Source organism: Tenrec ecaudatus, chromosome 2 (genome assembly GCF_050624435.1).
Source record: "Tenrec ecaudatus isolate mTenEca1 chromosome 2, mTenEca1.hap1, whole genome shotgun sequence".
NCBI classification, from domain to species: domain Eukaryota; kingdom Metazoa; phylum Chordata; class Mammalia; order Afrosoricida; family Tenrecidae; genus Tenrec; species Tenrec ecaudatus.
This window is the reverse complement of record NC_134531.1, coordinates 32,339,746-32,358,116: the sequence shown is the minus strand read 5'-3', so window position 1 is coordinate 32,358,116 and position 18,371 is coordinate 32,339,746. Positions and strand designations below refer to the sequence as shown.

At 46.6% G+C, this 18,371-nt stretch overlaps 1 protein-coding gene across 1 annotated transcript in view; it reads left to right on the top strand.

Moving 5' to 3' along the window:
- ADAMTS12 (ADAM metallopeptidase with thrombospondin type 1 motif 12) overlaps positions 1–18,371 on the top strand; it is a 369,301-nt gene that overhangs the window by 313,165 nt on the left and 37,765 nt on the right. The window contains exons 19-20 of the mRNA XM_075540912.1: positions 3,867–4,991; positions 13,559–13,711. Coding sequence (XP_075397027.1) covers positions 3,867–4,991; positions 13,559–13,711 — 1,278 coding nt within the window. The remainder of the gene's footprint in view (positions 1–3,866; positions 4,992–13,558; positions 13,712–18,371) is intronic.

Below are 18,371 nucleotides of genomic sequence, written 5' to 3'. Positions count from 1 at the left end.
TTGTTGAATATGACTTCTTCCCAGCTCAGCAGCCTGTGCTCCATCATGATGCCAGAGTAAAGAGCAGCCCTTGTTTGGAGCAGGTGGCAGCTCACGTGTCAGTTCTCTTTATCATGTGAGACATGTTTGTAAGGCTTCTCTATCCATCCATTCAGCTGCAAGAAACCCTCTGAGAAAGTCTAGCTGTGTGTTTCCATACGCTTGCTCTTGGGATAGAAACCTTGATGCCAAGCGTGAGTCCCCATCTAGCAGGGCACCTCAGGGGGTGGAGCTGGAAAATTTAGCAGCAGATCCCTATGTTGGTGGGCTCCCCAAGAAGCCTTTCATTTGGAGGGGGGTGGCAAGTGAGTGGAGCCTAACTCCCAGAGAGACTATTAGCCGATTTGACAAGCTGTTTGCCTGGCCCAGGGCTCCACATTAGAAGAGAGGGGCATATGTTAATCATAGTAGAGGTTGTTTTTGAGAATTCTGAAGCCAGCAGAGGAGACGGCCTGGGAAGTGTGGGGCTGTGTCCTGCATTCATCTCAGCTGAAGGGCTTGACGGCTCCTAAGGAGATAAACACAGTCGAGCGATGTGCTGGAAGAAGCGTGGGGCTGAATACTAAGCATCGCAGTGTGTCCTGGTGGAACTCTGAATAAAAAGGCAGCCTTAGTTTTAGGCCCCCGGTACTTGGTTGCTAGTTAATGTGGCCCCACTGCGCACAGGAGGATGCCGCACCGAGGGATAGCAGACACGGCTTCTGTGAAAGACCCGGAGTCCACTGGGTGCCGCAGAAAGCAGCTGTGGACATTAGGTTAGAGGGCTGGAGAATGTATGGACATCTACCTTGCCCCTTGATTCCCAGGTTAATGTTTTGAATTCACATGTCAAAATCTGGGTCAGAATTTGAGGGCACCTGCTTTTGTTTTCACCCACCCCGCCGTGTTTTGTTAGGCGCTCCACTGGTGTCCAGTTGATTCCCGAAGGGGTAGAATTGCAATGGGATACCTGCTTGGGTTTCGATGCTGCCCATTGTACTACGTCCATAGATAGGGCTCCTGTCACCAAAAAAAGGGGGAGGGGAAGGAGTCCTGATGACACAGTTAGGTAAGCGTTGGTTGTCCTAGTGAAAGGTCAGCCATTGGCTCCCCGCGGCTGTGCCAAGGGGAAAAGCTGAGGCTGGAGGTTTCCATAAAGATTTGTCAAGCAGAGTTTCTCAGCTCCACAGGGTTTCTAGGACGTGGAATCAACTGGACAGCAGTGGGGTGGGGGTGGGGGCAACAAGACACCACAACTGGGTGGGTTAAAACAATAGCAATTTATTCTTGCAGCGTTCTGGATGCTAGAAGTTGAACGTCAAGGTTGACAGGCCCATGCTCTCTCTCAAGACTTGAAGGGAAGAATCCTCTTTGTCTCTTCCTGCTTCTGGCTGTCCCAGTTGTTCCTTGGCGTATGGCAGCCTGGCTCCGATTTCTCCCTCCGACATCACATGGCCACCTTCCTTCTCCATGTGTGTTTCTCTGCCTCGTCTCCTCTTTTTGTAAGGACATCAGTAAATGGCTGAAAGCCCACCTTACTCCAGCATGCCCTTGTGATAACTGACTACATCGGCAAAGGCCCTGATTCTGTTCCAGATAAGATCACCCACAGGTACCAGTGGTTAGAACATCAACATATCATTGGTGGGAGATACAGTTCAACCCACAACACCCACCAATCCAAGTTTGTATTGTTGGCTTATTGTATGATTCAAGAAGTCAAAGAACATGTGTTAGGGTCCTAGTTTAAACTGCTTTTCTGAATTAATATCCTAATCTGATGGCCCTCTATGTTCCTAAATAGAATATTCCCATGGGATTTTCGTAGCTGCCATCTTTTTTCTCCCCCCGCCCCCCTTGGCTGTCATCTTGACAGAAGCCATTGGCTAGATGTTTCTTCCAGAGAGCTTCAGAGTAGGTTTGAACTACAACCTTTGGCTTAGCAACTGCTCACCAACCACCTGGGCCACCTAAGCTGCAAACAGCCTGCTAGGTTACTCTCTCTTTCTCTTCCCCCCCCCCTCCCTCTCTTAATTACTCCTACTGCACTCTTTTAGGTTAGTTATCTTCCCAGAACCAAACTCCCTGCCATCGAGTTGCCGCTGACTCACAGTGACCTCATAGGTCAGGGTAGAACTTCTCCTGTGGGTTTCTGAGACTGTAACTCTTTACAAGAGTAGAAAGCCCCCTCTTTCTTTCTAGGAGTAGTTGGTGGTTTTGAACTGCTGACCTTGTGGAACACAGCCCAACTTGTCACCACTATGCCACCAAGGAATCAGAAAGATACTCACAGATAGGGTCCTGACAGATAACTATACTCACAGATAGAGAAATAATAACAACAATAATAAAATTATTTAAATAATAAAATGATTAAATAATTTAAATACTCATTTAATAATTATATGAGGCTAGGGATACTCACACAATTATTTAATAATTATTAACATTGTTTTGGTATAGATCTGGGACTTACACATTAAAAATGCAAAGCTCTGTTAGCCATAGGAAATTCAAATCTAAAAAATTCAGCAGTATGCCAGTGCGCTGTTTGAGTCTCCACCATCAGTATCTTCTAGATAAACTTCTACAACTACTTCACCCAGAAGGAACTCACCTCGCCACTCTCGTTTCGTAGCAAGTCACTCTGTGAGCTACTCTGTCCTGGGTGGAAAGGGAAAACCCAGAATCCTCCTAGCCTTGCAGTATTCTTAGTACTTATTATTATTTTATTACAATGATAATAAACCTGTCCAATCACTAGTTGTCTTCTATGAAAAATGTATTACTAAGACTGTAGTCTCTATTTCTCACAACAGCCTGGAAAGGGGGCATTCACGTTCCTCCATTTCACACAAGTGAAAGCTACTCCCTAGGTCCGCACATGGAGAGAATAATGGCAGGTCTATTTTTCACAGGTTCATTCTTTTTTTTTAACTTTTCAGAGTTTTAACTTTTGTTTTCTTTAAAAAAGATGCCCGCAAATGTGTCCAGTAGAGTCTAATTTCACTATTCGAAACAGTTCATGTAGAAACAAAAAAAAGCGGGAAAGGAAAGGTAAATATTTTTCTAATATGACCGTCTTTCCCACTGGTTCTATTTTAACCTGATGCCACCTGACCCAGGCAAGTCGAGCTGGAGCCTTGTGGTGCTGAGAAGAGTGTGGGGTATTATGGGTATTGTCTAATTATAAAGGGCAGGCACATTATAACTGCTATCAGAGATTCTAGAGGTGACATTCACGGCATACGCACACTAGGAAAGAGCTAACACTGCCCCGTCCCATAAAGACTGGATAGCGTTTCTAAATCATTGCGCTCTTTGGAGACCACACTACCCAACGTCGGAAGCCCAGAGTCTTCAGTTCTACAAGGTCATGGTCTGTGCTTTCGGAGTAGTAGTCGGTAGGTGATGCAAGTGATTAACACACTCAACAAGTAACCGAAAAGTTAGTGTTCAAGCCCACGCAGATGTACCTTGAAAGAAAGATCAGGTGCTTTACTTCTGAAAGATTGGCTATTAAAAAACCTCTGGAGGCGAGTCCTGGTCTGACACACAGGCTGGCCACGAGGCAGAATTCACTTGAAAGCAGCTAGTGTATTTTCCGTTTGAGGAGAATGCGTGATTGGTCCTGGATCCCAGAGAGCTCTAGGAGCTGCACATTAATATCCAGGAGGCGCATTTCTGTAGAAAACACAAAGATCACAGACACGGATTGTAGAGATAGAAAAAACAATCTTAACTGAACAATTTCGTTTCCACCTGACCTGCCTTTGTTTACTGTAAACCTGACATGAGAATCAACACATCCTTTCCCCCTGACACCAATGGCTGCCTCTCTTTTCCAGTGTTCTGTTTCCTGTGGTGGTGGAGTGCGGACCCGCAGCGTGACCTGTGCCAAGAACAACCATGAGCCTTGCGATGTGACGAAGAAACCCAACAGCCGAGCGCTCTGCGGCCTCCGGCAATGCCCATCCAGTCGGCGATTTCTGAGACCCAATAAAGGTGCAATCCCGGATGAGAAAAATCTACCGCCCTCTGAGGAAGACCCCTTAACACCCATCCCTCCGCCTACATCCAGTCCCAGGACAATGGCCACCCCCACGGTGCCTCCGCCGGAAAGTGTCAGCGCCATGACAATCCAGAACCAGAGCCCCACCACAGCCTCCCAAGGAGACCCGGATGGGCAACCGTGGGAAAAGACTTCAACCCAATCAGAGCTGGGCTCTCATCTCACATCCACAGGAAGTGCTTCTCAGCTCCCCCTCACTTCCTGGTCTGTGAGTACCCAGTCAAGGGAAGAGAGTGTTTCCGGTTCACATACGGTTTCTACCTCAGAGGAAGAACTGTTAGCCACAACACCAAGTGGCCGTGCGCTTTCACCTTCCAGTGACCCCACGACTTGGCAGGAGCCTCCATTCGACAACACTTTGACCAAAGATCCAGAAATGGAGATTCAGAGCGGTTCGGGGGAGGGGAGTGAACAGGTTGAGCACAACAACGAAAGCAATCCCAATCCTGGAAGATGGGCTGACGACAGGGGACCCGGAGATGATCCGCCAGGGGTCGGAAGCACAAAACTGCTCACCCGGCCTCCACCAACCCCGTATCTCAGGGAGGACTCGTTGCGGTCACCCTTCAGCCCAGTGATGGAAGGCTTGCCACCCAGCCAAAGGCCCACCCCTCTCACAGAAGCCACCCCTGGGGTTCAGCAGATGGTCACCACGACTCCAGCCACCATTTCAACCCCTTCGGAAGGAGATGACCGCCCAGCGCCCTCAGAGAAATCAGTAAACCATAACCATCTAGCACTGCCAAGCAATATGAATCTCACACAAACTTCTGGGCCGGTCCTGACGGAGGAGGATGCAATGATCCTGATTGCTGAGGGCTTTTTGCTGAACGCCTCCAATTACAAGCAGCTCGCCACTGACCGCCGCCCTGCCTACTGGATCGTGGGCAACTGGAGTGAGGTAGGCACTTGTTATGTTTCCCCTGGGCCTGACTACATGGAAAATAGTTTGGAGGATTGCGTTCTGCGAATTTCAGTATGAACTTGTAATAAGATATAGTCTAAAGTATGCATAGTGGTTAGACATTGGGCTGCGAACTACCTAGTCAACAGTTCAAAGCTATCAGCAGCTCAGCAAGAGAAGGACGCGACTCTCTACTCCCGTAGAGTTATAGTTTGGGGATCCCACAGGGACAGTTGTGCCCTGTCCTATAGTGTCCCTATGAGCCGGCATTGATGTGACGGGAGTGAGTGAGTGGGGATGTCGAAAGCACTTGCAGTAATCAAGTTCATGCCCTCACTGTTCGTTCTTACTTCCCCAAACCCTTAAATGGCAAAAATAAATAAATCTACAGGGGAGGAGAACTGACGCGGTGCAATAGAGTAGAATGACCATTAAACTAATTCTAGAGGCCTCCACTCGGCTTTAAAAAAATAGTTTTATTGGCATATAAATCACATGTCATTCAATTCAATAGCTTAATAGAGTTGTGCAATCATCACCAGAATCAATTTTAGAGCATTGTTTCCTTTCCTGTACTCATTGTGGTTAGCTCCCCATTTCCCTCCACCCTCCCCTGCCATGCCCCTAGGAAGTCATCGATCCACTTACTGTCTCTATAGATTTATCTGTCCGGGGTTTCATATACAGAAAAGCATACAAAACAATGTCAAACTGAAAAGGGATCCCCGATCAAAAAGAAAACAGAATATATTGAAAACTCAAACAACTTTGAAGTGGGTCCAAAGGGAGATTAAATGATCCGGATTACATTACATTTTAATGTAACTACATCTGCCATAATCCGCTTTACTATATTCTCTGTCCGATGGCAAGGCTGTGCATATCCCTGGGCTGTGGTCACAGGAGATTCACCAGAGGCTTCAGCCATGTGGGGACCTTGCAAATAAACTATGGGCTTCCACAGTCCTACATAACCTTCTGTAAACTGGGGGTTCAAATTTTTAAGCTTTAACACCTCTCTCTTCTCAGGATGTGGACTTCATTATTTACAATCCTTGGTCTCAGACAGGTTGGCGTGCTTCTATGTGGACTTGGCTGATGTGTCACTTAGATGGCTGCTTATTTGAAGAGAAGCCATGCACACCCCACATGCGATTGCAGTCATTTCGAGCTTGCCTTTGTTGGATCTATAGAGAACAATAAAGCTAGCATAGATTATTCCTACTGTTTGTGATGGAAGACAGTCAAAAGAACTTGCATTTGGGCTTCAATAAAAAAATTCAGTATCAAAACAGGTCTAATAATGGCTTAGACCAGTTGAAAAATCACAAATGACTTGAAGGTAAACAAGCGGCCATCTAGCTCAGAAGCAACAAAGCCCACACGGAAGAAGCACACCAGCCTATGCGATCACGAGGTGTCGAAGGGATCAGGTATCAGGCATCATGAGAACAAAAATTCATATCATAGTGAATGAGGGGGGGGAGTGCAGAGTGGAGACCCAAAGCCCATTTGTGGGCCACTGGACATCCCCTTACAGAAGGGTCTCGGGGAGGAGACGAGCCAGTCAGGGTGTGGTGTAGCAACGATGAAAAATACAACTTTCCTCTAGTTCCTAAATGCTTCCTTCCCCCCCCCCCCCCCCCGCTATCATGATCGCAATTCTACCTCACAAATCTGGCTAGACCAGAGGATGTACACTGGTACAGATAGGAACTGGAAACACAGGGAATCTAGGACAGATGATCCCTTCAGGACCAGTGGTGTGAATGGCGAAACTGGGAGGGTGGAGGGAGAGTGGGGTGGAAAGGGGGAACCGATTACATGTGACCTCCTCCCTGGGGGATGGACAACAGAAAAGTGGGTGAAGGGAGATGTTGGACAGGGCAAGATATGACAAAATAATAATTGATAAATTATCAAGGGTTCATGAGGGAGGGGGTAGTGGAGAGGGAGGGGAAAAACGAGGAGCTGATGCCACAGGCTTAGGTGGAAAGCAAATGTTTTGAGAATGATGAGGTCAATGAATGTACAAATGTCCTTTACACAATTGATGTATGCATGGATTGTGATAAGAGTTGTATGAGCCCCCAATAAAATGATTTAAAAAAAAGAAAAATCACAAATGGAATAAAAATCTAAGAGATGTCTTTTTAAATGAATTCTATGTGAATCACAGTTGACTTGAAAACAGTTGACTTGAAACTATGTGAATCACAGTTGACTTGAAAGCAATGGGCTTTAAGCGTTTTTATGTGTTTTGTTTGGAGTCTTGGTGGTGGTGGTTCACTGGATTGTTGATGTATTTACGTTTTAAATATTATTTGACTATTTTAAGAGAATTAGAATGTCAAAGAGGGAGAAAATAATAATGATTAAATGCTGATCCTCATTTTCTGATCCATAAAATCTGGTTAGGTATGTGTTTTTCTCTTTCTGGAGCTAATTTTGTCCTTTGAAATACAAAAATCATCTCCCTCCTATTTGAACATTGAACAGGCAATGTATGAACTTAATAGAATATATTGACAGCATAGAAGAGGATGATGTCAGAGTGTTCTTATTTTCAAATTAGCCAGCAATTTTAGGCCATTTCATGACTCATCTGCCTAGCTACAGTAAATGAATGAGTTGGGACTAAAATAAAAGGAAGAACACATTAAAGTATAAAGCATTCTAATTTTTAAACCACTTTTGTAGGTAGTCTCTTCCTTAACAGTCCTAGGAAGTAGATAGAGTCTCTTTTTGGGGGGGGGGTCAGTGTATAAATAGGGAAATTAAATTTTTAAAGGTTTAGTGATGTGTGTCTGAAAGCATATTCTTCAGTGGGATGATGAACTCTCAGTTGAGACTTCAGAGTCTTTCCACGTTAATTAGCTGTCCCTCCAGTGAATTTCAGCCCAACAAACAACTTACCAATGGAATACTTCAGTTTCTGGGTTGATCAACATCATTGGCACGGCATTGATTGTACTGGTGATAAATAGGTAAATGCAAACCTCCAAAACTCTTTTTATGCATCAAATATTATAATGGTTTGCATTTCACTAGTGTTTACTAGTATTGATATTTATTTGATTTTTACAAGTGATTCATTACTTTTATCTTCAGGGTAGTGTCATCTTAGCTCCAAAAATAAATAAAGAACCCCCACTTGGGAGGAAAATTGATCTTCATGCTTAGAGTAAATCAGTTTGTGGGAAGAAGAGAAGGAATGGGTCTCACGTTCCCACACACCTTAATGATCCTTCTTTTCTGATCAACGCTAAAAGATTCTTGATGAGGAGGCTGTTGACAATGAGCAGTCATAGAGTATGCACCATGAAGAAAGGGGTCCTGAGGGTACTTCAGACTAATCATTGAGTTGCTAGTCTCAAGATCAGGGCTTCAAATTCACCAGTCACTCCACAGGAGCAAGATGAGATGTCTGCTCCTGTTAAAATTTACAGTGGGTGTGAAAGGAGAGGGGAAAAGTGAAGTCAGTTATGACTCTTCACTTTCAATCTTTGGTGTTTGGGGGGGTCAGGGATCGTCAATAAAAAGGAGCCTGGTAGTGTACTGGTTAAGCGCTGAGCTGCTAACAGAAACTTTAACAGTTCAAACCCATGAGCTGCTCCTGAAGAGAAAGATGTGGCTGTCTGCATCTGTGAAGAGGGCAGCCTTGGGGAGCCCATGGGGCAGGGCTACTCCACCAAGAGGGTCGCTATGAATCAGAAGCAATGGCATGCTAATGGGAAGAAGGAGCTTTAGGGGCTTAATGGATAAGCACTCAGCCCCTAAGCAAAAGGCCAGTCATCCAGTCCATTGGAAGAATGATTATGCTCTGCATTGTGCAAGGGAGTGGCTCATATTCTGAGGTAAAATTGCACCTCATTGAATGGCTATATTGAGTCAGTCAATAGGCCAGTCAAGTGCGGACCCTGTAGTTCTATAAAATGGAAGCAGCAGCCGAATTCAGAGCATTGATCACATTATGATGACACAGCCCTGACTTAACATAAGTTCCGATTCGTAGCAGGTTAACTCCCCAGCTCCTTGACCTGGTCAATCAGATGCTGCTGGGCCACCAACTGTAAGAAGGAGGAATGTTTCCAGGACCAAGTGAAGCTGCCCTTCACCTTCAAGGATTGGTCCTTCTGCCCGCATCCCACCCATGTTGGAACTCATTTCATATAAATGCCAATCTTCAGGTTTTGTGCTCCATGGACTTCACCTTTGAACTGTTCCCTCCCGCCCAAGTGGAAACTGCCCAAGAGAATTAAGCGAATGTCTGTTCACAAGCAGGAATAGACTCTGAGCCCTGGAGACAGTATATTTATTTGCAACAAAAAATGCACAAAAACAAAAACTCTAAGACCTCACTAGAGATTCACCAAGACCATCCCTAGCTTGGGAATCCACATTGAACTGGATCTTACTGGCTTCTTACCTAAGTCTAAGCAAATGTCACATTTTCTTCTTTGTTGCACACTTACTCCTTAGTAACTGAACTTTGCTGATTGAGAAAAAATTCTCCGGTGGCACCTCCTGTGATACAAGGCCGTGGCTGAGCCCGGGATGCCCTCCACAGACCACCTTAAACAACATGTCAGAGGCCCAGCAACAACCAACCACATGGAGTACAGCAGCCAATGGAGCTGCCTTCTCTCGTCCACCTGAAAAATCTTGGTCCGCCAGAGAGGGTGGAGGACACTAGTGGGATGACTTGTGGTTATGAGCAAGCAGAGGAAGGTCAAGAGAAGGCCCAAAGGTGCCAGGAAAGTCAATGGGAAGAGGCAGGAAGGGGAAAAGAGACCATACAGGGTTGTGGGGCTGAAGTGAACAGAGGGCGAGCTGGGTCTCTGCCCATGGTGGGTGGCAGGAGGTAGAAGATGAGCAACATCCGACCCTTTGGGGTGCACAGATGTGAGAAGGGGGGCCCTGCTGCACCACATGCAAGCAGAGCCAAGCTGAGGGTGCCCCAGGCAAGGATGCTGATCAACAGGGATACATTGACACCGAGTAAAGAGAGGGCGTGCCTCAGACTCTCACATAACACCAATTTCAAATAATAACCTGGTCTTTGGAGTCAACCGTGTTGATAAGCAAGGAATGAGTGTAATAATGATAGTCTGTGTAGCCTTGAACATGACACTAACTCTCTGAGTCCCAGACCTCTGGAAAACAGGGCTTCTAATGCCTACCTTGTCAGTGTGTTTGTTTCTTAGGTAATATTTGTAGAGCACCTACTGTGCACAAACATTCATTTCTCTTTCAGTTCTTTTATTATTTTTTTCAAAAATTTTATTTTTTCTCTTTCAGTTCTTTTATATTATTTTTATTTAAATTTCAGTTCTTATAAAACCCCAATAAAGGAGGCCTTGGTGTTATCTCCAGTTTTAGAGGCTCAGTGAGTTAGGAAACCAGGAAGGATCACACGACTGACAACTATGAAACTATAGTTTTAGAACCAATTTCTGAAGGATAGAAAAAGCTACCAAATTGTATTAATTGCCAGCACAATGCAATTGTACAAAAGAAAACATAGAACTTCAAAATTTCTTTTTCCTCACCATCTGTGGGTCAGCTTAGAGATTCCACCTATCTGACAGCGTTCCGCTGATCTCAGCTGGGCTGGCCCTGTAGCTGCACCCATTGAGTAGGTCAGCTGAGGTCTGGTCTAGGATGGCCTTGACCAGAGTGATGCAACCATGTGTCATACCATTGCTCATCCTCCAGCAGGCCAGCTCAGGCCTATTCTGATGGCATATGGAGCATCCAAGTAAACCTAGACAGGAACAAAGATTTGGGGAACCCAGGTGTAGAAATGGCATGCCACTATCCACTGTCTTCTTGTGACTAAACAAAGTCACAAGGTCAGATATAGTCCAAGTGATAAGGCAAATAAACTCCACCCCTTGATGGGAAGAGCTATACAGGCCATTGCAAAGAGCAGAGGTTCAGGCAGGTGTGCACAGTGCATTCAGTCTATGACAGTGGTCAGTGCTCTGCAGCTGTGATTGTGTCTATCAGTAGTGTTATTTTTATAACCTGGACACATACATAATGTAGTGAAAAGGAAAAAGTGCTAGAAACTTACGAGATGTGAATTATTCATCAAATGGAACTTGGGAGGGTGCCATAGGAAGTATCTTCTGCCCATTTCTCATTAGCTCAGAGCTGAGCTGTGTTTGAATTATCCAGAAAGAGTTTCGTCTGGGGCTGGGGGAGGAGATGTATGGTCAACAGTATAAATAAATACAGGCAGCACCAAAGAACTAGAGGAAAGTTGAGTGTTTCGTCGGTGCTATACTGCACCCTGACTGGCTCATCTCTTCCCTGTGACCGCTCTCTGAGGGGATGTTCAGTTGTCTGCAGATGGGCATTGGGTGTCTGTGGGTCTCCACTCCACTCAATGCCTCCCCCCATTCATATTGAGTATGATTTTGTTCTGGGTCTTAGATGTCTGATACCTGATCCCATCGACACCTCAACATCACAAAGGCTGGTGTGCTTCTTCCGTGTGGGCTTTGTTGCTTCTGAGCTAGATGGCTGGTTGTTTATCTTCAAGCCTTTAAGACCCCAGATGTTATATCTTTTGATAGCCGTGCACCATCAGCTTTCTTTACCACATTTGCTCATTAACCCATTTTGTCTTTGTGTTGGGAAGGTGAGCATTCCCCCATTATCATGACCTCAGTTCTGCCTTACAAATCAGATTAGACCAGAACATGCACACTGTTACAGATAAGAGCCTACAACACAGGGAATCAGGATATGTAAACCCCTCAAGGTCAACAAGGAGACTAGAGATACCAGGGGGATTAGGGGAGAGTAGGGGGAGAAGAGAGGAATTGGTCACAAGGATAAAGCTATAACCCCCACTCAGAGGGACGAATAATGGAAAAGTGGGTAAGGAGCGACAGAGGATGATGAAAGATATGAAGATAATCTATAACTTATCAAGGGTTCATGAGGGAGGGCTTGTGGGGGAGGGAGGGGAAATAAATGTGGAGCTGGTATCAAGTGGGAAGAGAATGCTTTGAAAATGATGAGGACAGCATGTGTGCGAATGTGCTTGACACACTGGATGAATGTATGGATTGTGATAAGAGATGTAAGAGCCCCCAATAAAAATAAGGGGAAAATAACCCTAAATAATAAATAAATACAGACATGTATAAATAAACAAATAAAGAAGAAATGAAAGGCAGTTATAAATGATGGATAAAATTCTGTTTGAGGATTTTTCCAAAGTGCTTCCAGGCTAAATCTGAAAATTGTAAATAAATGAGAAGTACTGAAAATTTTAAGTAAATGAGAAGCCTTTGAGAGAAATGGGCATTATCCACCAGGAGGCTTCACAAAGTTCATAGAATAAAATGGAGTGAATTGATTGTGGCATTTTTCCGTGAGTGTTTTTGAGCCTCCCTTGTGTATGGAAGGAGGTGCCTGCTTTTTGTGCTTGTTTGTTTTTTCACCGCCAGTAGATTGAATGGGGAAGGGCGTCAGGATGACACATTCACCTGGTGACCTCCCGGTGTGGTCTGTGGACCAGCAGGCAGCTGCCGCTGCAGCAGACAGCTAGTTAGAACACAGGCTCTCAGGAAGAGAAGTCAATGAGAGAACGTGGCTGCAGAGCCGAGTGGGCATGAGTCAGAGACTTGGGATCCCATGCTAAATCGGGGTGTGGAAGATCACAAATAAGTGAAGGCACTTGGCGAGGAAGCGACTGTATACATGAGGGGCGTCACAAGGTTCATGGAATAAGATGGGGCTGGGTGATAGTGGCATTTTTCCATAAACGTTTTGAAGCTTCCCTCGTATATAGAAAAAGTCATTGATTTTTTTTTTTGTTCCTAGAGTGGGTAGGGTGGCATCCCCTCTGTGTTGAGTTGGTAGGAAATGCAGTGTTGAACGACCTGCAGGCACAACTGCCCCTGTGCTTTCTTCCATGTGGAAACAGGCACTTCTCAATCGTGGAAGCATAAGAGAATCACCCGAGGAATTAATAAACAAAAATATGCATGTCCGGGCTCTAACCTCCTCAGACTAATTCGTTTGTGTTCTGGGCCCTAGGTTTGGGAATTTTAAAAGCTCTGAAGGTGATTTTGGCTCCCGAGTGGCATGCATGACCTGTGGTTGCCTAGTCACCCAGGGTCAGTTCAAACCACCTCACTGACTGGGAGACAAAGCAGAACCCTCCATCCCAACCCACTCCCTGCCACTGAGTCAATCCTGACTCAGAACAGCGCCACCGTAGGACAGAGTAGAACTGCTCGCAGAGGCTTCTGGGACTGTATGCCTTTAAGGCAGGAAGCAGACTGTCTCCTCTTTGAGCCACTGACTTTGAGGTTAGTAGCCTGACATGTGACCCTCTCTGCTTCCCTAAAGATTACATCCGAGAAACCCAGAGTGTTCACTCAGTTCCATTCTGTAGAACGGGGCTCAGAATCCACTTTGGTTTCATAGGCGATTGGGTGAAAGGCCGGCCTGAACCTTCACCCCCAGAGCAACAGTGGGGGGTCCCGGGTGAGAACTCAGTCTCACTTTGTCCTTGTCCCCCTCCTCCCTCCCTGCTGCAGTGCTCCACCACGTGCGGGCTGGGGGTCTACTGGAGAAGCGTGCAGTGCAGCACCCAGAACGACGTGGACTGCGAGAACATACTGCGGCCCGAACCTGCGAAGAAGTGCCACCTCCGTCCCTGTGCCACCTGGAAAGTGGGGAACTGGAGTAAGGTAATGAAGCAGGCTCTGCGGGTCCTCGGGGAGACACACACACACACACACACACACACACACACACACACACACACACACACACACACACACATATATATATATATATATATATATATATATATATATATAAACATCTGCCCAAAATAGGATTCTCTCTTCTCTTCCTGCCTCTCCCCCATTTCCTGAGTCGGCAAGGACTCGATGGCAGAGAGTCTGAGTTCAAGAAGTTCCCTGGGAGACACAACGGTTAAGGCACTTGGCTGTTGACTGAAAGGTTAGAGGTTCAAACCCACCCAGTCCTAGTGATCTGCTTCTGAGAAATCGGCCGTTAAAACCCTGATGGGGCCCCATCCTGCTGGGAAGCGGGTGAGGTTGTAAAAGATCGACTCAGTGGACACTGCGTGTGGGGGGTAGCACTCTGGGTGGTTTCATAGAAATGGCCTCCGACGTGTCGTCAAGTTCTGTTCATTTTGATTTTCATCTTACATTTTGACAATTCCGTGAGACTCCTGCTCTAACTCCAGTACGCGGCCGTTGAGTCCACCCTGCTCTAAGTGACCCTCTAAGACAGAGAACTGCTTCTTCCGGTTTCCAGTCGATGGGGAAGCAGAGCGTCTCCTCCTTTCCCCACCGAGGAAGCAGCCTGCTGGGAGTCCAGGGCTTAACCACTGGCCCGGCAGGGCTTTCCCTCCTTGGACAAGGGCATGATCAACTAAAGGAGCCTGGTGCCACAGGGGCTCAGGGCTCCCCTACTCACAGAAGAGCCGGTGACCGGACTCACCAGTGGCTGTAAAGGAGAGAAGACCTGGCAGTCTGCTTTGTCAAGACCAGGAGCCCTGTGGGGCAGGCCTATTCTGTCCTGCCCGTGCCGTGACTCAGAATGGACTGGGCAGCACACCACACTGATGCCTGCATCCACGTTATGCACCGGGAGAGGTCGGAACGCCCTGTGTCTCCGCCTCACCCCCCTCTGCCAGGCCTTTTAAGTTTACTCGGAGAGGTCTCTCTGGAAAGGAGAGGAAAGGGGAAGGGAGGGGAAGGGAGGACACACAGGAGTTGGCTTTTAACGATCTGGACGGTTGCTGCACAATTGGCACCTTGCCATTTCAGAGCCACTCTCTCAGAGAGAAGAATTCTAATTTTATCAGGAACCTTCCATTCCCTGATCTCCACCAAGGTCCAGAGACATGGAAGTCTCATGGGGTGCACCACAGCCTCACCTGAGCCTGCAGGATCCTCCCTGAGGCAGTCCAGGTGGCTCATCACGGCCCCTGTTCCTGCTGTGGGCCCTGGGATTCTTTCCCGGCCATGTCTTTCTGATACTGCTCCCCAGGGATGGCTGGTACAGCTGCTGTGAACGTTTTCCCGTGTACTTGAGAGTAGAATGAGCCCCTACCCTCAGCCTTCTCCTTCGTCAGAGTTGGGAAGGAATTTATCGGGGAGGACTTGCTTCCCCTTTGTGCCTCGATCCGTTTGAAAGGGCACCCAGGTTGCCGTCCTCAGGTCTGTCCTGGAGCCACACTTGGGAAAAATCGATTCTGCGACGACATCGAACCCTGGGGCGATGCTCAGCGGGTTGGCAGCCCCACGGTGTCCCTAAGCAGCATGGGTCTCGTTCCTCTGACCTCTGGGGAGCTTTAGTGTTTGCTCTTCTAAAGTCAAGCTGGGCACGGAGCCGCCTCTCGTCCCACAGATAAGGAAGAGTAGAAAAAGGGAAAATGTGCGTGAGATAATTTTGTGAGTTCTCGATGTTCAAAGGAAGCACCGAATAAGCTTTGATATTTAAGTAAAGGTTAAAACCCACAGATATCTTTCTGGCCTGTGTCTGCTCCTGGCAGCCCCCTCAGAGGCGAGCTGTGTTCCATGGGGTTTTCATGGGCTGTCATCTTTTGAAGTAGATCACCATCCAAAGCATCTCTGGGTGGACCAGGACCTCTATGCATTCATTTAGTAGCTGAGCATGCTACCATTTATATCATCCAATGACTCCTCTAGACCTGTTAGGGCTACATCAATAAACCATGTAACTGTACATGTAAACTGTGTAACGTTTCTGGATTGACACGGGGCTTCCACAACGGACTCCACTATAACAACCACTGGGATGGCCCAGGTCTGGCAGTGCTCATTCTGTTGTCCTGACAGTTAAAAACTCACTGCCATCAAATTGATGCGGCCTCACAGAGCTCCTCTGGGACAGGGCAGAACTGCTCCTGTGGGTTTCCAAGACTAACTCTTTACAGGAATAGAGAAACCCACAGGGTCCTTAATTCTGAGCCAACTCCAAACACCTGACAACAATAACAACCACAGTGGTTAAGGCATCAGCTGCTAGCCCCAAATGGATGGGTTCACCCCACTAGCCACTCTGCAAGAGAAAGAGGTGGCTGCCTAGTTCTAAACATCCACAGCCTTGGGAACCCTGTGAGAGGCTTCTTCACTGCCCTACAGGGTTTCTGAGTTGTAATCTACTCAAGCAGCTGCAGCTATGGACAGTAGCAATTTAGAAGTCCCCATTGGTGGTCAACTACTAGCCTAAAGGTTGGTGGTTCAAACCCTTCCAATGGTGCCATGAAAGAAAGGCCTGATGATCTGTTTCCATGTAGATTGTTATTAGGTGCCACTGAGTTGGCTCCGACCCATAGCGACCCCATGCACAACAGAATGGAACACTGGGTGTACCTGCACCACCTTCACAATTGTTCCTATGCCTGAGCCCATCGGTGAAGCCACTGTGTCCGTCCATAAAGATTACTGTCCAGAAAATCCTGTGAAGCAGTTCTGCCAATGGCAAATGGGGGTTCAAGGATATGAACCCGCTCAACACCAGTGGATTTTATTGGGCATTTACTCATACCTCTGGCTTCCTGGACCTGGGGCAGGAGGCCTGTGCCCAGGTGACTGTACAGTCAATCCTAAACACAGAACAACTGACCCAGGAAGGTATTCCCTCCCCAGCACACGTAGCCACAGTACTCACAGTATCCATAATCTCGAGAAGGACTGACCTCCAAAGTGGGGGCACTGCCACTAAAGACAGTGCTTTAGGCAAATCATGTAATTTCGCCCAAGCACAGAACCTTCTGAGACGATCACTCACGTGGAGGGAAGCCTGGAAAGATGTAAATCACTTACCCTTGGTTACACTGCTACTACTGTGTCGTTCTGGTTGATAAACCACCCACCGAGTGATGCACCGTCAATTTAAGTACGGCCTTTCTGCGAGAAAGGAAGGACTGCACAGTAAATATGCGCATCAGCCCTCACACACCTGCCCCTTGCTGACCAGGAACATTTTTAGGGGCGAGGGCAGTGATTCCTCTGATGTGAGAGATGCAGGAAGTGATCAACATAAACTTGGAAACTCTCCTGCTTGGTTTGACACCGGACGCATACATTCTCCACTGTTCCACACGCTTTCTGATTTAGTGTTTTGTCTCTCCCTTCTGAAGGCTGGCAAGCTGATTTGAAAACCTTTCACTATCTTTTTTGAGGATGAGTATGCCCTTGTCACGCTGAAGCCCAGTGGATCCTGGTTGTTCCTGAAATGAGTCATAAAGACTTCTACATTGTTCTTGGAATGACCTGCCTTCTCACATTGGCAATGTAGCAATCTTATTTGAAGGGTGGTTGGCTTTTATATCTGTCCCTTTGCTAGAAAATGAGAGGACGTGGCAGTCTTTCCTTGTGGCCTTGGGTTTCGGGCAGTTGTTGCTACCTAATCTTTCTCTCTTCTAGTTATTGTTTCCATGTTTATTGGGTAGTACCTGTTGTCTATGGTAGTGATCAAATTTTGTAAATTGCCGTTTAAATGAATTGAATAAGGAAATCTCTTCTGTCTTGCTAAATAAGAAAGGTCTCGAGTTGCAGGAACAACATGCTCCTAGAAAAAGATACTAAAATCTAAGATGAAAAAGTGACACCATAAAACTGCATATTATAGGGGACCTTCTGTCCCCCGAGGTGCCCCTGGATGGTACAAATGGTTAACAGGCCTGACTGGTAAACAAAGAGTTGGAGGCTTGAATTTGCTCAGAGCTATCTCTGAAGACAAGCCTGGTGATCCATGTTCCCAGGGCTTCAGGTTCTTGCCTTCCCCAACTAAAACTTTACTTTGAGAGGCACAGAATAGGTGTAGCATTGTTGTTGTTTTTTTTTGGGGGGGGGTGTTGTTTGTTTTTTGCATAGGGAATTTTATGGAGAATTTCCTGTGAGAGACAGAGGCTGCTCCAACATGTCATCATGACTGGCTCTCTGTTGCTTCTCTGCCTGCCCACCTGTGGAACCAGCTTTTTCAAGTTTTCACTCAGAAGAGACTCAACAGACTTCCACTGGGGTTAACAAGGGTTTCTGGGAAATATCATCCCAAGATATTGCGCGCTCATGCTGTGCATGCTCAGCACAAATCTCCACTTTGCTCTCATGCCCTAGCACAAGCTACTTCCCCAAACCCAGCCGTTGGAAAGCCTGTGCAGCACGGTTCTCCTCTGACGTTCTTCAGTTCACCATGAGTTACAGTCCATTACCCAACAGCAACCGGTTCCTGTTCTTAGCAAACATTGAATAACAGGAAAGTGGACCATGCATACCCTGAAAGTCACTGCATTGCTTTTACTCTTAATATAATCTATTATCCGTTTAAATTGTCACCATTTCT